The sequence below is a fragment of the Coregonus lavaretus genome (genome assembly GCF_964263955.1).
Source record: "Coregonus lavaretus genome assembly, chromosome: 4".
Taxonomy (NCBI): Eukaryota; Metazoa; Chordata; class Actinopteri; order Salmoniformes; family Salmonidae; genus Coregonus; species Coregonus lavaretus.
In genome coordinates, this window is record NC_139991.1 from 64708172 (window position 1) to 64727986 (window position 19815).

Below are 19815 nucleotides of genomic sequence, written 5' to 3' on the forward strand. Positions count from 1 at the left end.
TACAATAACAATACACACATAATCCAAAAAGTTAAAAGAAATAGTAGAAATAGCAATATCTAACTCAAAGTACTGGATTATTTTATTAATCACATTTATTAATCATTAGCCTATTTATCAACAAAAAAAAGTGTAATGTGGCCTATATCTTGGACATTTATCAAATCAAATGTTATAATAAAACCTTATTAGGCTATGAATAGGACTTGGAATGTTGACCTATAATGCATTTGTTTAGAAAGTAAACATAGGCCTAGACATCAGTTTCACCTTGACTTTTTTTTTTTGTACACCGTGCTGCTGACAAATTAATTATTGGAAAGATGTATGATAACTAGAAATCCAGTTGAGCCCATATCTCTAACTTTTTGACCTCTACCTCCCACTTGTGGCGTGACGTTGAAAGAGGGATGGAACTTTAAAAAATGGGAAAAGACACGCTGCACTCAGAGAGCTTCTTCAGACACGCGCAGCGAAATACGACAACGATCGCGAAACTTCGAAGATTTACTTAGAATGGTGTGATAAAAGCTATCGCGGTATACATAATCAAAAAGTCAGTTTCTATATAGTTTGTAGAACGGATGAAATAGCATTGATTCCTGCCAGATAGTTGTATACGCATTTTAAGAACTTTTCTTTGAGAGATTATTATTTCTTCTCAAAGGCAGGACAGAGTTGCTCAATGGAGTGAGATCAACGTTAATACATAGTTTCGTGTAAAACAGCTTATGCACGCATTGTTTTGAAACAAATATCAACAACTTTCTTGATTTCATTGAGCAAGGCGATTGGGACGTCGGCTTCAGTTTTCTGGAGTCATCCCCGAGGAAAAGCTGGACAAAACTCCAGCAAAATGAGCACCGATAAAAACAAGTGAGTATGAACCAGTGGTTTATTTTTATTTTTACAGTGACCATTTCCAAAAGTGAATCTTAATTTTTCACTAGCCTATGTAGTGGTTTTTGTGGTGTCTGTTGGACTAGGCAAATTGTGCTTCAAATATTGCCCCGGTCAGAAGTGAGGTAATTTAATAGCCTATCACATTACTGCTGAGTAACGTTAGCAGATGTTCGTAATGCTACTTGGATAGAGTTCCTATTTCAACACACGCTAACCATTGCCATTATACTGGAATCTACGCGTAATTACGCATAGCTATTTTGTCGCCAAAAGTGTTCCATCATGGAAAATCTTAATGGCATGGCATTGTTTACCTTTTAAGAAACCTTAAAAGCAGGGAGAAACTATTAAAGCGTCAATTACAACCTTTCAAGGAAGGTGCTTTGTGGTAAAGCGAATTAGTCACGTTAACTATTTAGCACCCTACATTGCTTAATTCTCAGTAGCTAACAGATCTTTTACACAAATTAGGTCTGGATAAGCTGCCTGTTACCGCCGCTTCTCCAAGGCTGAGGCTTGAGAGGGCAAGGTAATCTTTTTTTTCCGAGAGCCTGTCACAATCAATTAGATTGTACGTGTCTAAGTAAGACACTAGAGCCAAGTGCTATCGCTCGTCAGACGTCAGGTTTAAGTAATTTATGAATACATACATGTCTGAATATTGACAACACCACAAAACATGTGGTAACTCTACTTCAACAAATCTTGTAACGCTCCTTCGGGCTGTGTGGCCACTGTTGAAAGTATAGCAAGAGAGGAAGAGGCAAAGCGAGAGCGTTTACTCCGCCCTAGCCTCTGCTGAGTCCCCAACAACTGGTTGTTCCGGTTTTCAGGGGAAATGGAAAGATGCATGTGACACTTCCGCTTTTGAACATTAACAAGGCGACAGGGCGACACTCTTATCTTAACTCCTCCTCCACATTAACTGGATTGGTTGGACAGTGCAGAAGAGAACCTTTCACCAAAGTTTTTTTCTTGTCGTCAAGACCAGTATGTAGGGGATCTAGTTTCAGGCATTTCTTTTACGCCTGCTACCTTCGATTAACAAAATCTGTCCATGAAAATAAGACTACGAAGTGAGGAATTTTTGTATGGAGGTCAATGAGTGTCGAATTTGTAAAACAAAAAATGGAATTGCTAATTTGCTACTTGAGGCTTTTTTGATCTAATAGAAGTTTCGTAATGTTTAGGTTGTTACGAATGCACTGATATGTGGCATTTCGGCAACTTTGAAAAAAACGACTTTATATAGGCGTTATCCGTTGTTCACATGAATATCTGCCCTCTCATTGTCTAGAATGGTCCCACATGATCTCGCCTCCTCCCGCCTGTCTTCCATCTTTAAGGACATGTCTTTCCATTGTTAGAGCAGACACTCAACTATCTTGTCAATATAATAGATCATCTTTGGTATAGCCAACCAACATCGCTTGCTTCTCAGGAACATGCGCCCTGGTGGAAAGTTGTGTAGGGTTTTATAGGGTTCTAAACTACATGCTCTTTCTCCTTCGATCTAATCCTCCAGATGACAATGTACTTTTTTTTTTTAGCTGTTTTTGTTTTGTACATTAAATGTAATCTATTCATTCTGTAAATTTATTCTGGTAAATATGTCTGAAGCAGAAACTGGGGGGTGGGGAAGAGATCAGCTGGTCACATGCATTGAAAAAGAGAGCAGAGAGAACCTTTGGATATATTGACATTTGTGATCTCCTTGTGAATCATTTCCATACTCATTCAATGTGCATTTAATGCTTCATAGTTTGACAAGGAAACACATTGTAAAATACTTTTGGCACACCTTTAATCTGAAGTTGTCTAAGAACCTTTACTAAAAAAATATGATTCCTCATTTATTCTTTGTTTTCTCAGTGACTAACTCACTAATCGGGTTATATTTGACAAGAAAGTCGTTATTTTCTGTCATCATGTCATCTACTTACTGTCTGGATTTATCAGTGTGTTATTTCCTGTTGTCTCTACTTTAGAGAGCGGATACAGGAAACCAGTGACAGACGCTTCAGACTGATTAGGTGCTATGTGGGTTAGATTTTGTAACCTAAATCAAAATGTATTTGTCACATGCTCTTCATAAACAACAGGTGTAGACTAACAGTGAAATGCTTACTTAAGGGTCGTTTTCCAACATTGCAGAGTAAAGATAAACCGAGTCAATGTGCAGGGGTACGAGGTAATTGAGGAAGCTATGGACATGAACAGTGCCTTCAGAAAGTATTCATACCTTTTGACTTATTCCACATTCTGTTGTGTTACAGCCTGAATTCAAAATTGATTAAATATACACTACCGGTCAAAAGTTTTACAGCAGCTACTCATTCCAAGAATGCCAAGAGTGTGCAAAGCTGTCATCAAGGCAAAGGGTGGCTATTTGAAGAATCTCAAATATAAAATATATTTTGATTTGTTTAACACTTTTTTGGTACTACATGGTTCCATAAGTGTTCTTTCATGGTGTTGATGTCTTCACTATTATTCTACAATGTAGAAAATAGTGAAAATTAAGAAAAACCCTTGAATGAGTAGGTGTTCTAAAACTTTTGACCGGTAGTGTATATTTTTCTCTCTCATCCATCTACACACCCATCTACACCCCATAATAACAAAATGAAAACAAGACATTTTTGCTAATTTATTGAAAATGAAATACAGAAATAAGTCATTTACATAATTATTCACACCCCTGAGTCAATACATGTTAGAATTACCTTTGGCAGTGGTTACAGCTGTGAGTCTTTCTGGGCAAGTCTCTAAGAGCTTTGCACACTTGGATTGTGCAATATATTCACGTTATTCTTTTTTTAATTCTTCAAGCTCTGTCAAGTTGGTTGTTGATCATCGCTAGCCAGCCATTTTCAAGTCTTAACATTGATTTTCAAGTTGATTTTAAGTCAAAAACAGTAACTAGGCCACTGGAACATTCAATGTTGTCTTGGTAAGCAACTCCAGTGTATATTTGGCCTTGTGTTTTAGGTTATTGTCCTGCTGAAAGGTGAACTTGTCTCCCAGTGTCTGTTGGAAAGCAGACGGAATCAGGTTTTTCTCTAGGATTTTGCCTGTGCTCAGCTCTATTCCGTTTGACTGGATGTATTGATAACTACACCATGCTCAAAGGGATATTCAACGTCTGCTTTTTTTATTTTGACCAATCTACCAATAAATGCCCTTCTTTGCGAGGCATTGGAAAACCTCCCTGGTCTTTGTGGTTGAATCTGTGTTTGAAATTCACTGCTCGATTGAGGGACCTTACAATTATCTCTATGTGTGGGGTACAGCGATGAGGTAGTTATTCAAAAATTATGTAAACACTATTATTGCACTCAGAGGGAGTCCATGCAACTTATTATGTGACTTGTTAAGCAAATTTTTTTGTAATTGACGTTAAGCAAATTTTTACTCCTGAACTTATTTAGGCTTGTTATAACAAAGGGGTTGAATACTTATTGACTCAAGACATTTCAGCTTTTCATTTATTAAAAAAATCTCAACTTAATTCCACTTTGACATTATGGGGTATTGTGTGTAGGCCAGTGACACAAAATCTCCATTTTAAATTCTGGCTGTAACACAACAAAATGTGGAAAAAGTCAAGGGGTGTGAGTACTTTCTGAAGGCACTGTAGGTAGGGGTAAAGTGACTAGGCAAAATGATAGGAAATAGACAGTAGCAGCAGCATATGTGGTGAGTGTGAAAGTGTTTGTTTGGCATCAGTATGCATGTGTGCGCATGTTGTGTTGGTGTGAGTGTGTGGGTAGAGTTCAGTGTGTGTGAATAGTCGATGCAAGAGAGTTAGTGCAAGTAAAGGTCAATGCAGCTAGTCCGGGTTTTCATTTGATTAGCTATTTAGCAGTATTGTTTTGCAGTCTTATGTCTTGGGGGTAGAAGCTGTTCAGGGTCCTGTTAGTTCCAGACTTGGTGTTCCGGTACCGCTTGTCGTGCGGTAGCAGAGAGCACAGTCTATGGCTTGGGTGGCTGGAATCTTGGACCATTTTCTGGGCCTTCCTCTAACACCGCCTGGTATAGAGTTCCTGGATGGCAGGGAGCTCGGCTCCAGTGATGTACTGGGCAGTACTCACTACCCCCTGTAGCGCCTTGCGGTCAGGTGCCTTGTAGTTGTCGTACCAAGCGGTGATGCAGCCAGTCAGGATGATCTCAATGGTGCAGCTGTATAACTTTTTGAGGATCTGAGGGCCCGTGCCAAATCTTTTCAGCCCCTTGAGGGGGAAGAGGCGCTATCGTGCCCTCTTCACAACTGTGTGGGTGTGTGTGTGTGGACCATGTTAATTCCTTAGTGATGTGGACACCGAGGAACTTGAAGCCCTCGACCCACTCCACTACAGCACAATCGATGTGGATGGGGGCTTGCTCGTCTCTCCGTTTCCTGTAGTCCACGATCAGCTCCTTTGTCTTACTGACTTTGAGGGACAGGTTGTTGTCCTGGCACCACACTGACAGGTCTTTGACCTCCTACCTAAAGGCTGCCTCATTGTCCTCGGTGATCAGTCAAATCATCGTTGTGACCTCAGCAAACTTGATGATGGTGTTGGAGTCCGTCCTGGGTGAACAGGGAGTACAGGAGGGGACTAAGCACACACCCTTGAGGGGCCTCCGTGTTGATGGTCAGCGTGGTAGATATGTTTTTGCCTACACTCACCGCCTGGCGTAGACCCGTCAGGAAGCCCATGATCCAGTTGCAGGGTCCTGAGCTTGGTGATGAGCTTGGAGGGGACTATAGTGTTGAATGGTGAGCTGTTGTCAATGAACCACATTCTCACATAGGTATTCCTTTTGTCCAGGTGGGTGAGGGCAGTGTGGAGTGCAATAGAGAGCTTAATCTGTGGATTGGTTGGGGTGTTATGCGAATTGTAATGGGCTAGGAAGATAGTGATGATGTGAGCCATGACCAGACTTTTTGAAAAAGCATTTCATGGCTATAGATGTAAGTGCTACAGTGCGATAGTCATTTAGGCAGGTTACCTTGGCATTCTTGGGCACGGGGACTATGGTGGAGCTGCTTGTAACAAGTTGGTATTACAGACCGCGATAGGTTGAAAATGTCAGTGAGGACACTTGCCAGCTGGTCAGTGCATTCTCTGAGTACGTGTCCTGGTATTCCGTCTTGCCTTGCGAATGTTAACCTTGCCTTACTCACATCTGCTACGGAGAGTGAGATCACACAGTTGTCCGGAAGAGCTGGTGCTCTCATGCATGGTTCAGTATTGGTTGCCTCGAAGTGAGAATAGAAAGCATTTAGCTCATCTGGTTGGCTCGCGTTGCTAGGAAGTGCGCGGCTGGGTTTCACTTTGTAATCAATGTTAGTTTGCAAGCCCTGCCACATCCGTCGAGCATCAGAGCTCTAGCCTTTAGCTCAGTGCGGATGCTGCCTGTAATCCATGGCTTCTGGTTGAAGTTTTTACGTACGGTCACTGTGGGGACGACGTCGTCTATGCACTTATTAATGAAGCATGTGACTGATGTGGTACACTCCTCAATGTTATCGGATGAATCCCAGAACATATAACAGTTTGTGCTAGCAAAACAGTCCTGTATCTTAGCATTCGCTTCATCGGACCACTTCTGTACCTCTCTTGTTCTTTTCGTCACACCTTTAAAAGTATTGTTAGAAGGAATTACAAAAGTGACTTAAGACTTAAACTTTTTGGGTGACCTGACCAAATTCACATAGAAATGTGAGTTATAGATCTGTCATTCTCATTGAAAGCAAGTCTAAGAATAGATCTACTGCTTCAATGTGCGCTATTTCTATGCTTCCCATCCTTACATTTAGTTTTTGTTCTTTTACTTTCGGTTTTGTACACCAGCTTCAAACCATATTTTTGGTTATGGAAGTGCACAGTCACTAGGAAAGATAGTCTTTGTACAATCCTTTAGAGCTGTTAGCAAGTTACCCAAATATAGTTTTCCAAGCACACTGCAAAAGCAACCACATGTGAGAGAGCTAGGGAAGCCAGGGTGCAGGCACTCAAGGTCCTCAACATGCTCATCCCTCTGAGCCACTGATGTAGGCCTTGACTAACATGCTGACCAGACTGCCTACGTTGCGTGCGCGAGTTTTGCAAAATAAATGTACACATATGTTATTCAATAATTATATCCAAACTGCTCGTGCACGCGTGTCAATGGGTGTCTGTGTAGCCAGGCGCTAAAATAGAACTTGGTTATATTTAAGTATTTTGATGCGCTGCAAGTCCTGCCTCTCCCATCTACTCATTATTTGAGTAGATGGGATGTAATGACTCGAAGAAATGATGGCAATCGTCTGTTTTTATTGCCAGTAAGGAACTGCTAGCCATTGTCTGCTAACAGCTCAGAACTGCTAGCTAACTGGCAAGCACAAAAACAGTGAACAACTTCGGGAGTACAGACCCCCAGAAAACGTCCGGTCGCCATCTAGTGGCGAAAGTAAGAACTGACAACAATACACAGTCAAAGAGGAGAATAATTATTGTCAAGGATTATTATTATTTTTTTTATATAGAGACATAGTAAGACAAAATAAACATAACACAATTAGTGCAGGAAATGAAGACATTTATACAAATGCTGGAAGTGAATGCTGGAATTAAACCATTAACTATGCAAATGAGAAAAGCCATGTGCATTAAGGAAATAGACGCCTGGCTCAAGTAGAATCCTGTCTCTAATAAGCGCCTGTTGTGTTCAGTGATTTTAAGCAAATGAACGCCCAGGCTATTAATTCAAGTTTTACGGTAACTTATTAAACATTTGTGGCTGTGTTATCTAGTTGAAACATAACCATTGTCGCCCAGACCAAGCATACCCTCCAAAGGACACAAATGTGTGGCTATCCCTGAGAAGCTAGCTCTCTGTCGCTATCTCTGTTGCTAGCGCTCTGTCACTAGCCTTGTAACTAGCTCTATGTCAACACTGTATTAAGACATAAACCCCCAGCGTGAGGCTTAAAAACGTTCTTCAGGGTGAAGGACCTTACCAGGGACAGTGTGGTGGGATTGAGTGAGTCACGCTGTAAGGAGGCTGGGTCCAGGGATGATCCTGATCCTATAGCCTTGGCCTGCTGATCCCACATCCTCATGCACTGACATGCTAATCTGGGCTAGCCCGGGAGAGATGTCACCTACAGTGACTTAGGAAAGTATTCAGACCCCTTGACTTTTTCCACATTTTGTTACATTACAGCCTTATTCTAAAATGTATTAAATAAAACAATTTCCTCAGCAATCTACACACAATACTCCATAATGACAAAGCAAAAACAGGTTTTTGGAAATTTTAGCCACATTTTTAAATAACAAAAAACAGAAATACCTTATTTACATAAGTATTCAGACCCTTTGCTATGAGACTCGAAATTGAGCTCCGGTGCATTCTGTTTCCATTGATCATCCTTGAGATGTTTCTACAACGTGATTGGAGTCCACCTGTGGTAAATTCAATTGAGTGGGCATGATTTGGAAAGGCACACACCTGTCTATATAAGGTCCCACAGTTGACAGTGCATGTCAGAGCAAAAACCAAGCCATGAGGTTGAAGGAATTGTCCGTAGAGCTCCGAGATAGGATTGTGTCGAGGCACAGATCTGGGGAAGGGTACCAAAACATTTCTGCAGCATTGAAGATCCCCAAGAACACAGTGGCCTCCATTCTTAAATGGAAGAAGTTTCGAACCACCAAGACACTTCCTAGAGCTGGCCGCCCGGCCAAACTGAGCAATCGGGGGAGAAGGGCCTTGGTCAGGGAGGTGACCAAGAACCCGATGGTCACTCTGACAGAGCTCTAGAGTTCCTCTGTGGAGATGGGAGAACCTTCTCTGCAGCACTCCACCAGTTAGGCCTGTATGGTAGAGTGGCCAGACGGAATCCACTCCTCAGTAAAAGGCCCGCTTGGAGTTTGCCAAATGGCACCTAAAGACTTTCAGACCATGAGAAACAAGATTCTCTGGTCTGATGAAACCAAGATTGAACTCTTTGGCCTGAATGCCAAGCGTCACGTCTGGAGGAAACCTGGCACCATCCCTATGGTGAAGCGTGGTGGCAGCATCATGCTGTGGGGATGTTTTTCAGCGGCAGGGACTGTGAGGCTAGTCAGGATCGAGGCAAAGATGAACGGAGCAAAGTACAGAGAGATCCTTGATGAAAATCTGCTCCAGAGAGCTCAGGATCTCAGACTGGGGCGAAGGTTCACCTTCCAACAGGACAACCACCCCAAGCACACAGCCAAGCCATCGCAGGAGTGGCTTCGGGACAAGTCTCTGAATGTCCTTGAGTGGCCCAGCCAGAGCCCAGACTTGAACCCGATCGAACATCTCTGGAGAGACCTGAAAATAGCTGTGCAGCAACGCTCCCCATCCAACCTGACAGAGGTTGAGAGGATCTGCATAGAAGAATATGAGAAACTCCCCAAATACAGGTGTGCCAAGCTTGTAGCGTCATACCCAAGAAGACTCAAGGCTGTAATCGCTGCCAAAGGTGCTTCAACAAAGTACTGAATAAAGGGTCTTATACTTATATAAATGTGATATTTCTGTTTGAGTTTTTATACATTTGCAAACATTTCTAAAAACCATTTTTTGCTTTGTCATTATGGGGTATTGTGTGTAGATTGATGAGGGGAAAAAACTATTTAATCAATTTTAGAATAAGGCTGTAACCTAACAACATTTGGAAAAATGTCAAGGGGTCTGAATACTTTCCGAAGGCACTGTATATCGTGAGAGGTATTGTCAGCAAGAGGTCTGTAGGTAGTCGATAAGATAGTACTTTGACACTCTGTGGTCAAGTAAGTCCTGGGTGGAGAGGTCTTGCCCTCCTGGTTTATCACAGGTTAATCAACTAGTCTCATACAAACAGACTCAGGAAGAGATATAGTGTGTGTTTGTGATTGGCTAGCTGCACAACTAGCTCTCACAGTGTCACGTCAGAATTAGACCTTCATCCATGTTTCTCAAATGTCAAATTGCGTAGTTGTTCTAAACTTTAAATGGTGTTTTAAGATTAAGTTTTGGCATTAACTTCAAATTTAAGGTTAACCATTCTGAGTTAATGCCTAAGGTAAGGGTTAACGTTTGGGAAAGGCTTAAACCCAAAATATCAAAAACAACCGAAACCTACTTGAAGGTAACAGTGCTCACTGTTGCCCCTAGTGGCCGTTTTCCACATCATCTCCCAACGTCATCAGACATGGATGGACGTCGAATACTGACTTGTATCACGGGTGATCTGGCTGAGCTGCATAGTAGTCAAGTCGGAATATGCAGAATCACTAGTCTCTAAATCACAATGCATCCCAAATAGCTATTCAGTTTGTTGTTATCAAGATGAGCTATTCGGCTCCTCTTGCCTTGCTCAAGCTGATCCCCTTAAACACATTGGATCTTAGGAAGACACAATCTCCCAATAGTGAGGTGAGTGAGATGCAATACCTCTGTATGGAAGGAAGCCAGTCCTAGACAGATAAGCCAAAACATAGTGTGCTGACCTTACTTACACCTGGCACAAAGGCCAAATGCCCCCGTTTTAACCTAATGCTCACTGCTGTGTACATACAGTGCCTTCAGAAAGTGTTCATACCCCTTGACTTATTCCACATTTTGTTGTTACAGCATGAATTCAAATGGATTACATTTATGTATTTTCTCACCCATATACACAATACACCATAATGACAGTGAAAACATGTTTTTAGAAATTTTAGCAAATATATTGAAAGTGAAAACCAGAAATATCTCATTCACACCCCTGAGTCAATGTTAGAATCACCTTAGGCAGCGATTACAGCTCTGTATCTTTCTGGTTAAGTTTAAGAGCTTTGCACACTTGGATTGTACAATATTATTTTCACGTTATTCTTTTTAAAATTCTTCAAGCTCTGTCAAGTTGGTTGTTGATCATTGCTAGACAGCCATTTTCAAGTCTTGCCATAGATTTTCAAGCCGATTTAAGTCAAAACTGTGACTAGGTCACTCAGGAACATTCAATGTCGTCTTGGTAAGCAACTGTTTAAGGTTATTGTCCTGCTGAAAGGTGAATTTGTCTCCCAGTGTATGTTGGAAAGCAGACTGAACCACGTTTTCCTTCTAGGATTTTGCCTGTGCTTAGCTTTATTCAGTTTATTTTTGTCCCAAAATAAGTCCTTGCCAATGACAAGCAAGCCCATAACATGATGCAGCCACCACCATGCTTGAAAATATGAATAGTGGTACTCTGTGATGTGTTGTGTTGGATTTGCGCCAAACATAACACTTAAAGTTCATTTCTTTGCCACATTTTTTGCAGTTTTACTTTAGTGCCTTATTGCAAACAGGATGCATGTTTTGGAATATTTTTATTCTGTACAGGCTTCCTTCTTTTCACTCTGTCATTTAGGTTAGTATTGTGGAGTAACTACAATGTTGTTGATCCATCCTCGGTTTTCTCCTGTCACAGCCATTCAACTCTAACTGTTTTAAAGTCACCATTGGCCTCATGGTGAAATCCCTGAGCGGTTTCCTTCCTCTTCAGCAACTGAGTTAGGAAGGACGCCTGTATCTTTGTATTGACTGGGTGTATTAATACACCATCCAAAGTGTAATTGTAACTCCCAGCTCAAAGGGATATTCAATGTCTGCTTTTTAAAAATCCATCTACCAATAGGTGCCCTTCTTTGCAAGGCATTGGAAAAACTCTGGTCTTTGTGGTTGAATCTGTGTTTGAAATTCACTGCTTGACTGAGGGACCATACAGATAAATGTATGTGTGGGTTACAGAGATGAGGTAGTCATTAAAATAATCATGTTAAACACTATTGCACACGGTTGAGTCCATGCAACTTATAATGTGATTTGTTACTCCTGAAATTATTTAGGCTTGCCATAACAAAGGGGTTGAGTACTTATTGACACAAGACATTCAGCTTTTCATTTTTATTAATTTGTAAACATTTTGAAAAATGCACCCCATAATGTCAAAGTGGAGTTATTGTGTGTAGGCCAGTGACACAATCTCAATTTAATCTATTTAAAATTCAGGCTGTAACACAACAACACATGTCACTGGTATAGAGATCCAGTCAACTCCAAAATTGTTGCCACCCTTGATAAAGATGAGCAAAAAAGACTGTATAAAATAAATCCTACAAATACTAAGCTAGATTGTATGCTCAAACATTTTAGAAAATTATATTATTTTCAACTATTATAATTGCTCAGATATATATTTTTTTTACAAGTAATAAAACCATTTCTCAAAAAGATAGGTGTCAAAATTATTGGCACCCCTTAATATTCTTATAAATAATATCGTATTCACTGGAGTATAAAAATCAGGTAAAACGAATGTAAATCCCTTTGTCATCCATCACCATGGGAAAATGCGAAGAACTCACAAACTAAAAGAGACATGGTTGTTGACCTTCATAAAACAGGCAATGGATAACGAAAAAATAGCTAAAGAAATTATTTCACCACTTACCACTATTAAGGCAACAATTAAGACGTTTAAAACCACTGGAACAGTGGTAAACTTGCCTGGTATCTGGTCCCCACAAACAGTGAGGACGATGGTTTAGGAGGCAAAGAAATATCCAAGGGCCAAAGTTAGAGAATTCCAGAACTTGGTCGCATCTTCGGGTAACCAACTTCCCACATCTACAATCAGACATCACCTCCATGTCAATAGGCTGTTTGGAAGGGTTTCCAGAAAAAGCCTTTATTGAGAGCATTCATCAAATGTAAACGCCTGGGGTTTGCTAATCCCTTGGATTGGAACCAATGATACGGTCAGGTGACATGGAAATAGAGCTCTTTGGCCACGCACACCAGTGGTACTACCAGGACATTTTAGCCAAAAACCTGGTTGCCTCTGCCAGGAGGCTGCAACTTGGCCGCAAGTTGATCTTCCAGCAAGACACTAAACCCAAGCACACATCAAACTCCAGAAATAAATGGTTAATTGACCACAAAATCTAAATGTTACAATGGCCAGTCTCTGGACTTGAACCCTATTGAAAACCTGTGGTTTGAATTGAAGAGGGCAGTCCATAACCACAGACCGAAGGATATCAAGGATCTGGAAAGATTCTGTATGGAGGAATGGTCTAAGATCCCTCCCAATGTGTTCTCCAATCTCATAAAACATTTTAGAAAAGGCTCAGTGCCATTAACCTCGCAAGGGGAGGGTGCCAGAGTATTGAAAACAGGGGTGGCAATAATTTTGACATATCTTTCTGATAATTTTTTTTATTACTTGTTAAACAAAATCTCTTTCTCTGAGCAATTGTATTAATGTAAAATAACAATTACCCCCCAAAATTGAGCATTCAATATAGCTCAGTATTTATATTATTTATTTTATACAGTATTTTCTGCTAATCTTTATCAAGGGTGCCAGTAATTTTAGAGCTGACTGTATATAGTATAGAATATATGCGTGTCAGAAAAGGTGCGAGTCAACCCATGTGGCGGCTTTACAAAAAATATGTCCTCGTCCCGGGTGAGGATAAAGGGGGAAAAGGTCTTGTTTCTCCCGAGGTGGGAATGCTGAACACCCCACATCTCTTGTCCACCACTGGTGTGGGTATACTGTACGTCTAGCCCTGCACCCCTTGGTGTGTGTGTACCTCCATCCCTGTGCAGTGTGTTCCCCATAAGGCCCACCCTGTTAGAAACCTCATCGCAGGCTGATTATCTGGCTCCTGTCCTGAGGGTATATGTGGCCCCTGTAACATGACTCTTCTCGCTCTCTCTCTCTTTCTCCGCCCCCCTCCTTCTCCCCCCTCTTGTGGCAAGGCTAGAATGAAGGACCTATCACTCTGTTACTTGACCCGGCTGCAACCTCTCCCCCCCCCGTGGCCTCACCCCTTCACACCCTCTGCGTGCAGCAGAAGAAGACTATCATGGGGAATGGTACACTAAATTCTACTTGAGAAGGCTATGTACAGTAAATGCTACATGACTGGATCCGCTAAAGATTTTGTCCCTGTCTAGAGGATCATATTTGGTACAAATAATTCCCGAAGTTCTAGACCTCAGCTGAATCTGGTAATGAATGGTGTGGCTTTTGAACAAGTTGAGGAGACTAAATTACTTGGTGTTACCTTAGATTGTAAACTGTCATGGTCAAAACAGATTCAATGGTTGTAAAGATGGTCTGTCCGTAATAAAGAGTTGCTCTGCTTTTTTGACACCACACTCCAAAAAGCAAGTCCAGCAGGCTCTAGTTTTGTCTTATCTTAATTATTGTCCAGTCGAGTGCTGCAAAGTAAGACCTAGTTACTCTGCAGCTGGCCCAGAACAGAGCAGCACATCTTTCTTTTCATTGTAATCAGAGGGCTAATATAAATACTATGCATGCCAGTCTCTCTTGTCTAAGAGTTGAGGAGAGACTGACTGCATCACTTCTTCTTTTAAAAGAAACATTAATGTGTTGAAAATTCCAAATTGTTTGCATAGTCAACTTACACACATCTCTGACACACACACTTACCCCACCAAACATGCCACCAGGGGTCTTTTCACAGTGCCCAAATCCAGAACAAATTCAAGAAAGCGTACAGTATTAAATAGAGACATTATTGCATGGAACTCCCCTCCATCTCATATTGCTCAAATGAACAGCAAACCTGGTTTAAAAAAACAGATAAAGCAACACCTCACGGCACAACGCCTCTCCCCTATTTGACCTAGATAGTTTGTGCATGTATTGATATGTAGGCTACGTGTGCCTTTTTTGAAGTGCATTCGAAAAGTATTCAGACCCCTTCCCTCTTTCCATATTTTGTTACGTTACAGCCTTATTCTAAAATGGTTTAAAAAAAGTCATAGTTTAGTCAAATAATGATATATTTGGGCTTGAAGTGACATCCGAACTGCCCACTTAGTTCAAATCCATGTCAATGTGGTGTATTTTCCTATGATATGACATACAAATTATTTTCAGCCTAGGTTTAGTTTCAGGGCTGGGTTTTATTTTAATGTTTCCACCCACCAGCATGGCATTGTTTATCAATCAGAAACGGCTGCAAAGTTATTCCTCTTCACGACTGAGATGAGCCAAGCAGCCTTGTGTCCACTTGGCTGCCTAAGCCATGGAGCTAATTAAAATAGGGGGTGCAAACTTTTGCACCTCCACTTTTTTAAAACCAGAAAAGTATCATAATCCATTGGATAATTATTCAATTTTCATTTATTGTTTAGCTAGTCTGTATGAAATAGTCATATATTTGTTTTTAATAACTGGTATAATTGTGTGATATGATAGCATTTTGCAAACCAGCTCCCTCTGTCGCCCCAAGATGATGTACAATGTAGAAAAATGCATATCAGCTATCTTTCAATAGTTGTCCATATTACCGGTGCTTCATCCTATTCTTTCTAACTATTTCTATGGTAGATTCGCGGCTGCAATTTATGAAAGATGCCAAAACTTGTAGATAACAATAATGGTGAAGTCAAAGATAGGCCAGTGATTTCCATTTTAGTCATTTAGCAGACGCTCTTATCCAGAGCGACTTACAGTTAATGAGTACATACATTTTCATACTTTTTCATACTGGCCCCCTGTGGGAATCGAACCCACAACCCTGGCGTTGCAAACGCCATGCTCTACCAACTGAGCTACACGGGACCCATCTGTGGCAAAGTTTTCACTAAATCAATACTTATGACAAATCCAGAACCAGCCATAGAGCCAGCTGGCTAACCTTTTGAATACAGTGTAGTAAAATACAACAACAGATAAGATTAGCATGCTAGCTAGCTACACTGACAGCAGTCGGTGTCCCATTTGTTGATGTTTAACAACTCCACGTGGAAATTCCCACACCCAATTTGTGAATATGTATATGTAGCCTTTGTCATTCTTTGTAGGTGGAACCTAAACGTGCATTTCCTCTCTAGGACAGGGAATTAAGTAGAAATAGTGGCAGCAACTTCCTCTGAGGGAATCCTTTTAAGCTTTATAAAAGGATGGAAGTAAGCCGCTATAACTTAATTCACTCTTGGACCATTACTGCTTGATTAACATACAACTTACAAATGTTGAAATGTGGTTTTCTGAGACTCAGAGAGGGGTTCTCAGAAACTCTCTCAAACCACCAACCAGATCTTCCTCATCCTTTTAGTTAATGTGAATAGGAATGACCCCTGACCCTGTACATTCCAAGGCCCTCTCACTCTCCCTCTGCGCCTGCAGCTGTCCGAACAGACATTTCCCTAAGTCCTTAAACGGAGCCCCAGAGCCTCAGAGGAAGAGCTGCCTTCGTCACATCACCAATGACACCTCAGGGACTCTTGAGAGACTGACTGGTTGAATGAATGAATGAATGAATGACTGGCTGGCTGGCTGGCTGGCTGGATGACTGACTGAAGCTATAGCTGCCTCTCTGACAACTATAAGATGATTCTCTATAGCTGTTCGCCTGGAAGGCATGTAAAAACCTGGAGGGACTGACTGAAGCCATGGCCTGCTCTCTGTGTGACCGAGATGACGCTCTGTAACTGTTCTTACCAGGAAGGCACATACTGTCCTGGAGAGACTGAAGAAGAAAAAACAGGACAAGGAGAATGGTGGGAGATGAAGATGGAGTACAGTACAACCCCTCCATTTCACTCCCTACTATACCTCACAAAGAAACACAATGAAACTCAAGGCTGCTTTGATGCTGCTCAACACACAACTCTATTGAAACTCAACTGTTCCTCCATTCTTTCCTTTAAGACTGAAAAACCAAAGGAGAGCCAGAGTGCAAGCTTTGGCAGCGCTTGGCAGGATTGCACAATGCCAGGCCCACAGGCTACTCCTCTCCCCTGTGTGTTTGATGTTGGGGCTTTGCTTCAATGTTATGGTTATGCTCTGGCCCCAATCATATCTCAAGGCCAGATAATGGAGTGATAAGGCTGTCCCTCCGCTGGGGAAATGAAGATGAGATGCTAGTTGGTGCTATCTGTCTCAGGAACAAGTTGTATCCTTCCTGTCTTTGCTTATTTAGTGGTTTTTGTAACAAGAGGCAACCCCCCTCAAACTGTGTAGCAGCGTTATTCTGGCCCGGGGTGGGGCAGTGTAAAAGGAGAAAGTAAATATTCCCTAACCTACCTTGCTGTCCAAGGTACTCGAATTAAGGAACAAACTGGATATTCCTGGTGGACATTGGAAGTTTAATATTAAATACCACAACTTTTATCTGCAAAAAAAAGACTGGACTGATAAGACTAAGTTAAAGCCTGGAATCAAACCAGGGGTCTGTAGTGACGCCTCAAGCACTGAGATGCAGTGCCTTAGACCGCTGCGCCACTCGGGAGCCCATTACTCATCACTGTTTCACAAGGCTGGAACCACTGACTAAATGTCTAATCTGTTTGTTAATGTGGGGTGGGGGGGCTAGAGATGAAGGGGAACAACAAGATGGAGAGAGAGAAAATAGAAAGGGGGTAGAAAGATGAAAAATGAGCAAACTGTCTTTATGTTCTGGTTTAACCTAAGCCTATGGGTTAAGAACACAGGTGGGAGTTTTTGACTCTTTCTTCTTCTTGCTCCTCTCTCTGTGCTTTGCTGTTGGTTCTGACGGAGACTGGCTCTCCATGGGGTCTAAACATCTGGTCTTGAAACTAACGTCTGCTATGGGCTAGCTGATCTTTGCTGGACTGGAGGAGCCACGTTCCTATAGGCCTCCCTGCTCCAGGAAGAGCCAGCTGGCTGAGGGATGAGGAGAGCTGTAGGCCATGTAGCCCCACAAAGTGATTCAACACTTGGACAGGGAACTGAACATGAGCTCTGAGCTTCCTTATACACCAGGAACTTATCTGTCCTGCAGCAGGCTTTTGGCACAGACTCTTTTGTTCACTCCGTTATGACTGGCAGGTTTGAAGCAGGTGTATTATCATTGTCAGGCGTATGGCTTTAGGCAAAATACACAAGTAGGCCTACATATCAGAATGCACAAATAGGAACATATTACCATGGACACAGATAAATACCTGCAGGACATGCTTTTAATGGTGCAACACTGTGTAACGAGTGTGTAGAAATCCTGCCCTGAAGAAATCCTGTAAATAATTAATTTACAGCCCGGCACATCGGGCAGGTATAAGCCGTGCCACACACGCTCTCATAGACATCATGTTGTGTTTGGTCAGTCATGGGAACGTGAAAGAGTATCTGACCAATGCAGTGGAGTTGCATTGTGTTTCCTGAGACCTACAGAGTTACTATCCAAGAACATAGACCTTGTTCGATTACGTTCTATTAAGTCAGGTTCCGTGCCTTCCGATGAAAAGGATGGGCAATAAAGAGTGAATGAGTGAATAATAAAAACTGAATTGATCTTGTTATGTTGTAGTAGCAGGATAATCTGCCCTCTCCTGTTGATGAGTGTTTTATAACCTTCGCTTGATAATCAATCTGTTCATGTTCTTATTTTCTCTGCATGCGTCTGGATACACGATAGACGGTAGGTGGTAGGTGGTAGACGGTAGGTGGTAGTTGGTGTGCATGCTATACTTTTCTCAACAGGGCTCATAACAGATCAAAATAAACACGGTGCCCTTGATCTAGAAACTAGTCTCTTAGTGCAGGTATCTGTAGTAGAGAGGCTTCCCATGTGTGTGTGCGTGTGTATGTGGGTGTGTGTTTGTGTGCTCAGAGAAGGTTCCGCTCCTAAGTAAAGTTAGGCTAATCCCGACAGCCAGGGCAGATCATTGTAAGAAGCCCACGTGACCCACAAATAAGGACTAAGGTGATAGAGTGAGAGATAGACGCAGCAAGTGTGAGCCAGATGGAGAACTAAGGCTGTGTGTGTGTGTGTGTGTGTGTGTGTCACCCTCATAACGACAGGAGCTTTGGGCTGAACGGCGTCCCTGGTGTGATGACACACATCCTGTTCAGCCTGCTTCAGCCTCTGTATTGATCCAATCATGTAGCTCAGTGTTTCCCAACCCTGTCCTCGAGACACCCTGACCCAGCCTTTCCACAGATCTGACCTATTCCAGCACACCTGATTCAACGGGTCAACTAATCAGCAAGCCCTTGATTAGTTGAATCAGGTGCGCTCGTGTTGGAATTCAACAAATATGTGGACTGGCTGCTGGGGGTCCTGATGACGGGTTTGGGAAACAATAATGTTGCCAGTGGTTTATTCCCCTGTTTTACTTATGTTCTAGGTATATACCCTTGTTCTACTAGTGTTCTAGGTATATGACCCTGTTCTACTAGTGTTCTAGGTATTTTCCCTTGTTCTACTAGTGTTCTAGGAAATGACCCTGTTCTACTACTGTTCTAGGTATATTCCGCTGTTCTACTAGTGTTCTAGGTATATTCCCCTGTTCTACTACTGTTCTAGGTATATTCCCCTGTTTTACTAGTGTTCTAGGTATTTTTCCCTGTTCTACTAGTGTACGAGGTATATTCCCATGTTCTACTAGTGTACTAGGTCTATTCCCCTGTTCTACTAGTGTTCTAGGTCTATTCCCCTGTTCTACTAGTGTTCTAGGTCTATTCCCCTGTTCTCACAGTGTACTAGGTCTATTTCCCTGTTCTCACAGTGTTCCTGTTTTTCCTGCAGGGTGGAGGATGAGGCAGTGCTGGACAGAGGGGCATGCTTCGTCAAGCATGTCTGTGATGAGGAGGAGGTGGAAGGTAAGAGCACTGAGCCTCTGTGACATCCTTGATGGCTGCTGTACGGTTGGCTAACAATGTTATTCAATCATGTCTCCTTCTCTCATTTCTCTCAACCACCAACTCCATGGAGTCAACCTATTTTCTTTCTCCTCTCTGTCCTCTTCCATCCCTTGATGTTTTGCCACCTCACTCCAGGGCCGGCTCCAGGCATAAGCGACATAAGCGGTCACTTAGGGCCCCCGGCCACTAATCGTCACAGTAGGAACAACATCCTCTATGCACTTCTTGATGAATCCAGTCACAGAGTC

At 42.0% G+C, this 19815-nt stretch overlaps 1 protein-coding gene across 1 annotated transcript in view; it reads left to right on the forward strand.

The window, feature by feature from the left end:
- The first annotated feature begins 466 nt into the window (after positions 1-466).
- Positions 467-19815, forward strand: part of LOC311127867 (electrogenic sodium bicarbonate cotransporter 1-like) — a 103486-nt gene continuing 84137 nt past the window's right edge. The window contains exons 1-2 of the mRNA XM_084159764.1: positions 467-876; positions 19452-19525. Coding sequence (XP_084015890.1) covers positions 857-876; positions 19452-19525 — 94 coding nt within the window. The 5' untranslated portion in view covers positions 467-856. The remainder of the gene's footprint in view (positions 877-19451; positions 19526-19815) is intronic.